The sequence below is a fragment of the Oncorhynchus mykiss genome, chromosome 4 (assembly GCF_057628025.1).
Source record: "Oncorhynchus mykiss isolate SJ-2025 chromosome 4, ASM5762802v1, whole genome shotgun sequence".
Lineage (NCBI taxonomy): Eukaryota > Metazoa > Chordata > Actinopteri > Salmoniformes > Salmonidae > Oncorhynchus > Oncorhynchus mykiss.
The window spans coordinates 8940942-8952976 of record NC_143025.1 but is presented as its reverse complement, the minus strand read 5'-3'; the positions used below and the strand labels follow the sequence as shown (position 1 = coordinate 8952976).

Genomic DNA, 12035 nt, shown 5'->3' with positions numbered 1-12035 from the left:
GAATTGACACCCAAACACAAAATGTTTAAAAAATATATACAATTTTTATAAATATATATTAAAAAAAGGGTTTAAAAGTCCAAAATAGGCCAGACTTACGGTGGGACTCATTGGGTTAATAACCATCCAAACACAAGTGTATGTTTATTCACTACTCAGACATACTATCCAGTGGATGGCCCACGAAGACCATTGGAGAAAATCTAGACTCATCTCAACAAGACTGGCTGTCAACTGCCACACTGAACATTTGACAAAATAGGAGAACACATCAAGATCAAGTGTACAAAATGAATCATCAAAAAGGAATCCAGTTTGGAGTATAGGGCTGAGTACCTACTCTCTACCCTCCAAGAAGTGTGCACTTGTTCACTACCCACTCAGGCATTTAAAAAGGCATTGGATTGGTGCAAGCATAGTTGGAAGGGGTTTCCACCATATTTCCTGACACCAGTCCCGCTCCTTCTAAATACACGGGTAGAGCTTCGGAATGTAGCTTAGCTTTGCTCAGACGGGTCTGTGTGGATTAGTTTTAGTTTAGCTGAGCTTAATGCATCAGCTTACATCCTTCTTTAAAATCTGATTACCTTGGCGAAGTCTCTGGACGGCTCTCCTCTTGTTTTGCCTCCTTCATTCTCCTCCGCCCAGCCCACACTGCCTTTCTGTAAACACACACAAAAAAAAAACATGGTTACACACACACACAAAAGGGCTGCTGCCTCCAGTGCATGTGTGCTGCAGCAGAAGGGGTCTGAATCCGTGCTAGTGCCATGTCAGCACCGTCTCCTCTTTCTATACAATAAACCTACGAAGACTTAATAAAAACGCACACACACACACACACACACACACACACACACACACACACACACACACACACACACACACGCGTTCAAAAGTTTCAGGTCACTTAGAAATTTCCTTGTTTTTGACAGAAAAGCAAAACATTTTTTTTGTCCTTTAAAATAAACATCAAATTGATCAGAAATACAGTGTAGACGTAGTCATTTACAACATTAACAATCGTAGCTGGAAACTGATTATTTTTTAAATGGAATATCTACATAGGTGTACAGAGGCCCATTATCAGCAACCATCACTCCTGTGTTCCAATGGCACGTCGTTTTACCTAATCCAAGGTTATCATTTTAAAAAGGCTAATTGATCATTAGAAAACCCTTTTGAAATGATGTTAGCACAGCTGAAAACTGTTGTTCAGATTAAAGAAGCAATAAAACTGGCCTTCTTTAGACTAGTTGAGTATCTGGAGCATCAGCATTTGTGGGTTCGATTACAGGCTCAAAATGGCCAGAAACAAAGCACTGTCTTCTGAAACTCGTCAGTCTATTCTTGTTCTGAGAAATGAAGGCTATTCTATGCGAGAAATTGCCAAGAAACTGAAGATCTCATTCAACGCTGTGTACTACTCCCTTCACAGAACAGCGCAAACTGGCTTTAACCAGAGTAGAAAGAGGAGTGGGAGGCCCCAGTGCACAAGTGAGCAAGAGGACAAGTACATTAGAATGTCTAGTTTGAGAAAGACGCCTCACAAGTCCTCAACTGGCAGCTTCATTAAATAGTACCCGCAAAACACCAGTCTCAACATCAACAGTGAAGAGGCGACTCCGGGATGCTGGCCTTCTAGGCAGAGTTCCTCTGTCCAGTGTCTGTGTTCTTTTGTATCTAACACCTCGGTTTCTTACCCCCATACTCTTTGCCCTATATTCTCAATCTTCTACCAGCTACAAAACAGGGTTCAGGGAGAGCCAGTGGATGGAAACGTGTGTGTGTGTGTGACTTCACCTTTATTTGCATAGCGTGACCCATGAGAGATGTTCTCCATTTACACAGCTGTGGATTTTGTTTGTTCCCCTGGCTTCAAGGACACAATGACATACTCCAGACAGCTCTGCTCCCAAGCACTGAAACAATTATACAGAAAACTCTGATCATAAAGTACTGTTAAGATCTGAATAAGGGGTAATATTAAAAGTAAATTTGACCATAGTCCAGTGGCTACGTGAAACAAAATTACAAAAGTGTGACAGAGCCACTAAATTTCACACCCAGCTAGGTCATGTTTAAATACGTTTTTTTTGTTGCTGTAGTGACATTCATTTTTTCCCCTCCTCATCTCCACAGAGGAACTCTGGACTTCTGTCAGAGTGACCATCGGGTTCTTGATCACCTCCCTGACCAAGGCCCTTCTCCCCCGATCGCTCAGTTCGGCCAGGGAGCCAGCTCTTGTTGGTTCCAAACTTCTTCCATTTAATAAGGATGGAGGTCACTGTGTTCTTGTGGACCTTCAATGCTGCGGACTTTTTTTGGCACCCTTCCCCAGATCTGTGCCTCTCCACAATCCTGTCTCTGAGCTCTACAGACAACTCCTTCGACCTCATGGCTTTGGTTTTTGCTCTGATGTCCACTGTGGGACAAGTGTGTGCCTTTCCAAATAATTTTCAATCAATTGAGTTTACCACAGATGGACTACAAATCAAGTGTTAAAAACATCTCAAGGATGATCAATGGAAACAGGATGCACCTGAGCTCAATCGAGTCTCATAGCAAAGAGTCTGAATACTTATGTAAATAAGGTATTTATACATTTGCTAAATAAAACTAAAAACCTGTTTTCACTTTCTCTTTATGGGGTACTATGTGTAGATTGAGGAAAACAATTACTTTAATCAATTTTAGAATAAGGCTGTAACGTAACAAAATGTTGAAAAAGTGAAGGAGTCTGAATACTTTCTGAATGCACTGTCCTTTAAACTTTATGCAGAAATGTGGTGGAAATGTCCCCTAAAATTACTGTTCTGTTATTTATAATGGGCCATTAGTAAATTACATAATGATGGCTTAAAATGTTCATGGAGAGTAGAAAATACAATCAAAGAGATCATGTTTTTTAAAATTATTATTATTATTTTTTAAATATGACCAAAAATGTGCCCAAAATGCTGTCTAAATCAGATTTTTTTTTAAAATATATTTTGATCCCACGATTGAGAGGATAACATTTTGAACATGCTCCTAATGACTTCAAAATATAGTGTAATATCTCTGGATTAGAATGATATAGAACATGTGCCAAAACAGTGGTTAAACAAAAAGTAAATGGTAGCCTTAGTATCATGTCCCATTCCATCAAGGTAGAGTTATATTGGAAATGGCTTCATGTCCATGGTCCCATTGTCAACATTCTATGTACAGGGGAGGTTTCTCGTCACATTTCTAGAAATTGACAAAATGCAGAATGTCATATTTTATAAATCACTGTATTTAGTAGACTTTAGGAAACACTCATTTGACAGATGAGTGTTTACATGTAAAACACAGAAAAGTAAGACGAAAGTATGTTCAAGAATCAGTATTTTGGGAAGTTTTTTTGGGTACCTTCTTCAAAATATTCAAAAAGGACAAATATCAATGGCTCTGACCATTTTATAGGTGTTCTCAAGACTAACCAACTAACATTTTTAAGCCCTCATTGGGCATTATGTACCAGTTATTTACAGAGATATGAATCCTTTCCAACATGGTCCTACGGAGCTAGTCGGTGGTCGCTTTGGAAAATGTAGTATAAAATCACTGTTGTAAAAGCCGCCTGACGAATCAATGTCTCGCAAGATCGACTTAAATGGATGATTAATTTGTATTCCGCATAACAATACTTTTTATTCAAGCTCCCTGTGTTGTTTTTTTATTCTTCGGTTCTCTCATGTAGCCAGATACATGTTAGTTCTGGAGACCACCAGACCTGGAATAGGGGGGGGGGCTATTCTTTAGGAACAGTCCATCTACACAAAATCCATTGAAAAGCCCTGTATGGTTCCCTGTGTGTTACGCTTTTAACAACAGTCCGTCCATACAGACAGATACAGCCAATCCATTGTAAAGGCCGTATTGTCGAGCCGTAACAGTACCCCTGTGAGTACAGCTGTCGCATGAAGCAGCAGTAATGGCCAAACCAGTGGCTATATATTATTCTAATAATGGCGGTCTGGTTGCCCCGGGCAACCGACCAATAGACCGGACCTTTCTATTGACGAGGAAGCAGATGCCCCTGCCCTGATCTGAGTGACTCGTTGGTAATAAAGTGAAAATAAAATCTGCTTCCCTGTTGAGGAGATAGTGAAATCCCACTATGGATCTGTCTATTGACAAAAAAGCTCCACTTAGTCATCTCCTTTTAGTGATTACTTTCTAGGCTTTCAATTCTGACCACTTTATGTTCGTTTAAGATAAGAGGACCCTACAACAACAGAGAGCAAAACGCAGATCAGGGTAAAAGTATTCGGGGAACTTATATATTTTTTTCACAATATAAATCACTTAGTTGATCTAAAAATCTAAATGTATCCAATAATACACTAACTATAGTGAACAAAAATATAAAAACGGTTTATATTAGGAAATCAGTAATTCTATGGATCTCACATCACTGGGAATACAGATATGCGTCGGTTGGTCACAGATACCTTAAAAAGAAAAATGTAGTGGCGTGGATCAGAGAACCAGTCAGTATCTGGTGTGATCACCATTTGCTTCATGCAGCGAGACACATCTCCTTCACATAGAGTTGATCGGGTTGTTGATTGTGGCCTGTGGAATGTTGTCCCACTCCTCTTCAATGATGGTGCAAAGTTACTAGATATGGGTGGGAACTGGAACACACTGTCGTACATGTCGATCCAGAGCATCCAAAATATATGTTCAATGGGTGACATGTCTGGGAGTGGAGTATGCAGTCCATGGAAAAACTGGGACATTTTCAGCTCCCGGGAGTCGTGTACAGATCCTTGCGACATGGGACCGTGCATTATGTTGAAACATGAGGTGAAGGCAGAGGGTGAATGGCATGATAACGGGCCTCAAGATCTCGTCACGGTATCTCTGTGCATTCAAATTGCCATCGATTAGATGCAATTGTGTTCATTGTCCGTAGCTTTTCTAGTAATGAGCTTCATTACCAGAGGTGCAGCTGCTCCTGCAGTGAAACCTTATCCCTAAAACATACAGTTACAGCAGGGGGGGGGGGGGGGGGGGGCAGGGGGCAAATCTTTCATCCAAATGATCTTTAATCAACTTATTGGGCCTCCACTCTCCCCTCCACAAGTCGAAATAATTGGTCTGGCCCTTTGCTGTGCCCGGGGTTATCTGAGCGGATAAGGGTCTTTATCCAACAGCGTTAGCTCAGTGATGTCATGGTTAGCCGGTGTGCCTGGTCACACGCAAGGATTAAACATGGCTGGCCCTGACCCAGCACCAGCACTGTGGAAGTTGTTTCTCGTCGGGTGGTGTGTGCATTCTGCACGTTTCAAGACTTTGATTTTTTTCTTTATTTTATTTCACCTTTATTCAACCAGGTAGGCTAGTTGAGAACAAGTTCTCATTTACAACTGCGACCTGGCCAAGATAAAGCAAAGCAGTGTGACACAGACAACAACACAGAGTTACACATGGAGTAAACAATAAACAAGTCAATGACACAGTAGAAGAAAAAGAAAGTATATATACAGCGTGTGCAAAAGGCATGAGGTGGTAAGGCAATAAATAGGCCATAGGAGCGAACAGTTACAATTTAGCAGATTAACACTGGAGTGATAAATGAGCAGATGATGATGTGCAAGTAGAGATACTAGTGTGCAAAAGAGCAGAAAAGTAAATAAAATAAAAACAGTATGGGGATTAGGTAGGTAGATTGGGTGGGCTATTTACAGATGCAGCTGCAGCGATTGGTTAGCTGATGAGGGAAATAAAAGTCTCCAACTTCAGTGATTTTTGCAATTCGTTCCAGTCACTGGCAGCAGAGAACTGGAAGGAAAGGCGGCCAAATGAGGTGTTGGCTTTGGGAAGGATCAGTGAGATACACCTGCTGGAACGTGTGCTATGGGGGGTGTTGTTATGGTGACCAGTGAGCTGAGATAAGGAGGAGCTTTACCTAGCATGGATTTGTAGATGACCTGGAGCCAGTGGGTCTGGCAACGAATATGAAGCGAGGGCCAGCCGACTAGAGCACACAGCTCAGTGGTGGGTGGTATAAGGTGATTTGGTAATAAAACGGATGGCACTGTGATAGACTGCATCCAGTTTGCTGAGTAGAGTGTTGGAAGCTATTTTGTAAATGACGTCGCCGAAGTCGAGGATCGGTAGGATAGTCAGTTTTACTAGGGTAAGTTTGGCAGCGTGAGTGAAGGAGGCTTTGCTGCGAAATAGAAAGCAGATTCTAGATTTGATTTTGGATTGGAGATGTTTAATATGAGTGTATTAATCTCCAAAGCTATTTGTTTAAAAAAAAAAAGGAAACATTCGAAGAGACCAGATTGCTACAACATTATTGTATTATTGCTTTTCCCAATAAAAGCTACTAAAATTGATGACATTTAAAAAAAAAAAATTAACTCCATTTTAGATATTTCTAGAATCTTAAACCTCTTTTCAAACATTACCATCCTGTACTACACAATGCAAAATAAATCCAAATGAATGATAAGAAACATGTAATATATATATATATATATATTTTAACTCCACACCACTACCCCTCTCCACACCACTACCCCTCTCCACACTATACACTGAGTATACTAAACATTAGGAACACCTTCCTAATATTGAGTTACACGTCCTCAGAACAGCCTCAATTCATCGGAGCATGGACTCTACAAGGTGTCGAAAGCATTCCACAGGGATGGTGGCCCATGTTGACTTCAATGCTTCACACAGTTGTGTCAAGTTGGGCTGGATATACTTTGGCTGGTGGACCATTCTTGATAGACAGGGGAAACTGGTGAGTGTGGAAAAACACAGCAGCGTTGCAGTTCTTGACAAACCGGCACCTAGTACCATAATACCATGTTCATTATTTTGTCTTGCCCATTCACCCTCTGAATGGCACACAATCCATGTCTCAAGACTTCTTTAACCTGTCTCCTCCCCTTCATTTACACTGATTGAAGTGGATTTAACAGGTGACAGCAATAAGGGATCATAGTTTGTGTGTGTGTGTGTGTGTGTGTGTATGTGTACACACACACACACACGTTCAAAAGTTTGGGGTCACTTAGATATGTCCATGTTTTTGAAAGAAAAGCATCCGCAAAACACCAGTCTCAACATCAACAGTGAAGAGACGACTCCGAGATGCTGGCCTTCTAAGCAGAGCTGCAAAGAAAAAGCCATATCTCAGACTGGCCAATAAAAAGAAAATATTAAGATGGGCTAAAGAACACAGACATTGGACAGAGGAACTCTGCCTTGAAGGCCAGCATCCAGGAGTCGCCTCTTCACTGTTGACGTTGAGACTGGTGTTTTGCGGGTACTACTTAATGAAGCTGCCAGTTGAGGACTTGAGGCGTCTGTTACTCAAACTAGACATTCTAATGTACTTGTCCTCTTGCTCAGTTGTGCACCGGGGCCTCGCACCCCTCTTTCTATTCTGGTTAGAGCCAGTTTGCACTGTTCCGTGAAGGGAGTAGTATGCAGCGTTGTATGAGATCTTCAGTTTCTTGGCAATATCCCGCATGGAATAGCCTTCATTTCTCAGAACAAGAATAGACTGACGAGTTTCAGAAGAAAGTGCTTTGTTTCTGGCCATTTTGAGCCTGTAATCAAACCCACAAATGCTGATGCTCCAGATACTCAACTAGTCTGAAGGCCAGTTTTATTGCTTCTTTAATTAGCACTACAGTTTTCAGCTGTGCTAACATAATTTCAAAAGGAGTTTTCTAATGATCAATTACCCTTTTAAAATTATAAACTTGGATTAGCTAACACAATGTGCCATTGGAACACAGGAGTGATGGTTGCTGATAATGGGCCTCTGTACGCCTATGTAGATATTCCATTAAAAGTCAGCCGTTTCGGTTCATACAGCTCAGGAAGGAGATGCGTTCTGTCTCCTAGAGATGAACGTACTTTGGTGCGAAAAAGTGCAAATCAATCACAAAACAACAGCAGAGGACCTTGTGAAGATGCTGGAGGAAACGGGTACAAAAGTATCTATATCCACAGTAAAACAAGTCCTATATCGACATAACCTGAAAGGCTGCTCAGCAAGGAAGAAGCCATGGCTCCAAAACTTCCATAAAAAAGCCAGACTACGGGTTTGCAACTGCACATGGGGACAAAGATTGTACTTTTTGGAGAAATTTCATCTGGTCTGATGAAACAAAAATAGAACTGTTTGGTCATAATGACCATCGTTATGTTTAAAAGAAAAAGGGAGAGGCTTGCAGGCCGAAGAACACCATCCCAACCGTGAAGCACGGGGGCAGCAGCATCATGTTGTGGCGGTGCTTTGCTGCAGGAGGGACTGGTGTATTTCACAAAATAGATGACATCAAGAGGGAGGAAAATTACGTGAATATATTGAAGCAACATCAAGACATCAGTCAGGAAGTTAAAGCTTAGTCGCAACTGGGTCTTGCAAATGGACAATGACCCCAAGCATACTTCCAAAGTTGTGGCAAAATGGCTTAAGGATAACAAAGTCAAGGTATTGGAGTGGCCATCACAAAGCCTGACCTCAATCCCATAGAACATTTGTGGGCAGAACTGAAAAAGCGTGTGCGAGCAAGGAGGCCTGCAAACCTGACTCAGTTACACAAGCTCTGTCAGAAGGAATGGGCCAAAATTCTCCCAACTTATTGTGGGAAGCTTGTGGAAGGCTAGCCAAAACATTTGACCCAAGTTAAACAATTTAAAGGCAATGCTACCAAATACTAATTGAGTGTATGTAAACTTCTGACCCACTGGGAATGTGATGAAAGAAATTAAAGCTTAAATAAATGATTCTCTCTACTATTATTATGACATTTTACATTCTTAAAATAGTGGTGATCCTAACTGACCTAAAACAGGGAATTTTTACTAGGATTAAATGTCAGAAATTGTGAAAAATTTAGTTTAAATGTATTTGCCTAAGGTGTATGTAAACTTCTGACTTCAACTGTATGTATGCATGCATTTCACACACACACACACACACTCTCCAGAGTGGCAGGACTAATGTAAAAGACACTTAACCCATAGGGTGGAACAGGACTAGGGGTGTAAAGGGTACATGTATTCGTACCGATGGTTCAGTCCGTACTGTGAATCCTAATTAATACCTACCAAAAATGTACAAAATAAAAACAAAGGCCACTAGGCTATGCTGCGGTCTAGGCCTCGAGTAAATCTGAGCTGAAAACATGCCAGGCTATTCCCTTAACGAGAGACTATACACAAGGTGTAAAATTCTATTCTTAAATGACGCATTCCAAAAACTGTCCTTTTGTGAGGCGCAGCCGGGAACTAGTTCTATATGATGTCGAGTGGATGGGTGGATAAACCAGAATTGGAGGATCTGCCATTGTCCTTTAAAAATCGCCAGTTTGGGAACATTTTAGCATCCCAGAAGATTCCCAATGATGTACAGAGAGTTGTGGATCAAAACATTAAGCAGTGTGTTGCCACGCTCAACAACAATAGCCTATGCAGCTGCCAACACCTCACACACGTTGACCCATGTCACGCAGACATCACCCCAGTACACCGGACTGGCACGAAAAGAAACATTGTCTCCCCTCTGAATTCAAGCAGCCCTTGGCAGCTAATTCTGACCGGGACAGAATAAATTACAAGAGTGGTAGGTATATATTTTGGTTTATAGCCACGGATATGAGGGTCGTCCGAGTTTGGCCGGGGTATTCTGTCATTGTAAATAAGAATTGGTTCTTAACTGACTTGTCAAGTTACATAAAACGTTAAATTAAAAAAATGCTTGTAAACAAATAACTGAGTTCATAAACCACATGAATAGATTGCTTTTTATAAAATACTGTTTTGTTGTTGTATTTAACTGCCGAAAACGCTGTACTAGAGGCCATTTCTTTAGTAAATGAGGTCACCACGTGTGAGAATGAGTAAATCACCAGTTTGAGAGCTTTTCAAGTATTTTCTGACCAGTCGTATGTGGTAGATTCCCGCTTGGTTACGAACGCACCATGACACCGCCTCCTTCAGCGCCAGATGCACACTTGTGACCCTCATAAAAGGAGGCATGTTTGTAGCACGATGGGGTAATGTGATTGGGCTGTCACTTATTTTTTATTTAACCTTTAACTAGGCAAGTCAGTGAATAACAAATTCTTAATTACAATGGACGGTCTAGCCTGGTCAAACCCTCCCCTAACCAAGAACGACAATGGGCCAATTGTGTGCCGTCCTATGGGATGACAGCATAACAGCTGTACTTTTAGTGTATGGTTGACACACCTGGTTGGCCATTAGCCAAAATGGCATTTCTCAACTACTTCAAACCACATGAATTCATGCAACCTTTCTGACTTAAATTCCCACCTCCTACATGGTTAAAAACGCAGCATCAGAATGGAAACTTGAGAGGCCTAACGTGTCGATCCGGTCACAACAACAATGCATGGAACATTATGAAAGCTGAGCATTGTGAATGGCATTTAAACTTTCCCCAAAACTGTAATATGTACAAAACCATGGGTTCGGTGAACTGTTACACCCCTAGGCAGAACTAATGTAAAGACAGACCCTTTAACTTTTTCTATTTGGTTTATAAACCATCTTGTATCTCTCTACAAGACAGTTGGTCCTCATCAATCAACGTAAATGGAGGCCAGAGTAAAACCAAATCAGGGCCGTGTTTAGGGCTCCATTGATCATGTGCAGCTGTGCTAAAACTGCAGCACAAAGCGTTGCCGAGCAACAGCGGAATTATGCAAGGACCAGGGGTGGTCCATGACGTAAGTACTGAATTGATTTAATTTAACCAGGCTAGCCTCGTTAAGACAAATTAACTTTGTTATTGACAGAAATGAAGTACTAAAAAGAAGATCTCCTCTCGGGCCCACTCACAAGGTCAGGCCCCTTTGAACTCATGTTTATGGTATCGATTTTGTCATGAATAATATATAGTATTTAGCAGACTTTTTAAAAACAAAATCCAAAGTGATATAGTGCTGCGTGCATTCAGTTCACGCATGGGTGGTCCCGGGAATCTAACCCACTGTCATGGCATTGCAAGCACCATGCTCTACCAACTGAGAAACAGACGACCATTTTGTATTTGCATTTATTAAATGATCCCCATTGGCTGCTGCCAAGGCAACAACTTCTCTTCCTGGGGTCCAGCAAAATTGAGGCAGTAAAAACATTACAATAAATTAATGACAGAATCCACAACACACTTAAGTGTGTGTGTGCCCTCGGGCCCATACTCCACTACCACATATCTACAACGCAAAATCAATGTGAACGTGTGTATGTAGTGCGTATGTTATCATGTGTGTGTGTACTTTATGCTTTCTATGCCTATGTTACTATTGGTTTATACATTTAACCTTTATTTAATTAGGCAAGTCAGTTAAGAACAAATTCTTATTTACATCTATTGAGCAAAAAGCTTTAAAAATTAAAACCCATCCTCCAATCTCTCATTTGTAAATGGATTTTATGGCATCTGCTAGCCTTTGTACGGACAGACAGTGCCATCAAACCAGTCTGGCTCTCCACCTCCATCTTTAATGACATCTGACCCTGAGACTAAGGAGGAAAACTAGTCTATAGGCTGCAGTAAAAGATGAAAGGGAATTAAAGCATTTGGAGGCAGACTTATTCTTTATCCGGGACACTATCCTGGTACTACACCCATCCAACTCAAATGGAGGAAGTATCTTTCTTTATGGTTTCTTAACTGGATTGAACACAGAAGGAAAATCAGAAAGATGTAATCATCTCAAACAAATCCTCTCACCTCCACCACCATCTTTAATGAAAACTGACACTAGGACCAAAGAGGAAGACAATAGGGTGCAGTAAAGATGAAAAATAAATGGAATGGTTGAAATTACAAGGGGTCGGGGGTAGTGGATACATGACCTTGGGGGGGGCGGCTAAAATAATGTAAGAATGGATTACTACCTTCAAAAATAACAAGTAAAAGATTGACGTCAGGCACCTCTAAAGAAATCCCCACCGCACTCATCATCTTACACCACACCCAGGTAAAAGTCGCC

General features: G+C 41.1%; 1 protein-coding gene across 3 annotated transcripts in view; it reads right to left on the bottom strand.

Moving 5' to 3' along the window:
• Positions 1–12035, bottom strand: part of LOC110521233 (AT-rich interactive domain-containing protein 3B) — a 29144-nt gene that overhangs the window by 10158 nt on the left and 6951 nt on the right. For all 3 annotated transcript variants that reach the window (XM_090231064.1, XM_090231065.1, XM_090231063.1), the window contains one exon: positions 588–662. In XM_090231064.1, the coding sequence (XP_090087190.1) occupies positions 588–662 (75 nt within the window). The remainder of the gene's footprint in view (positions 1–587; positions 663–12035) is intronic.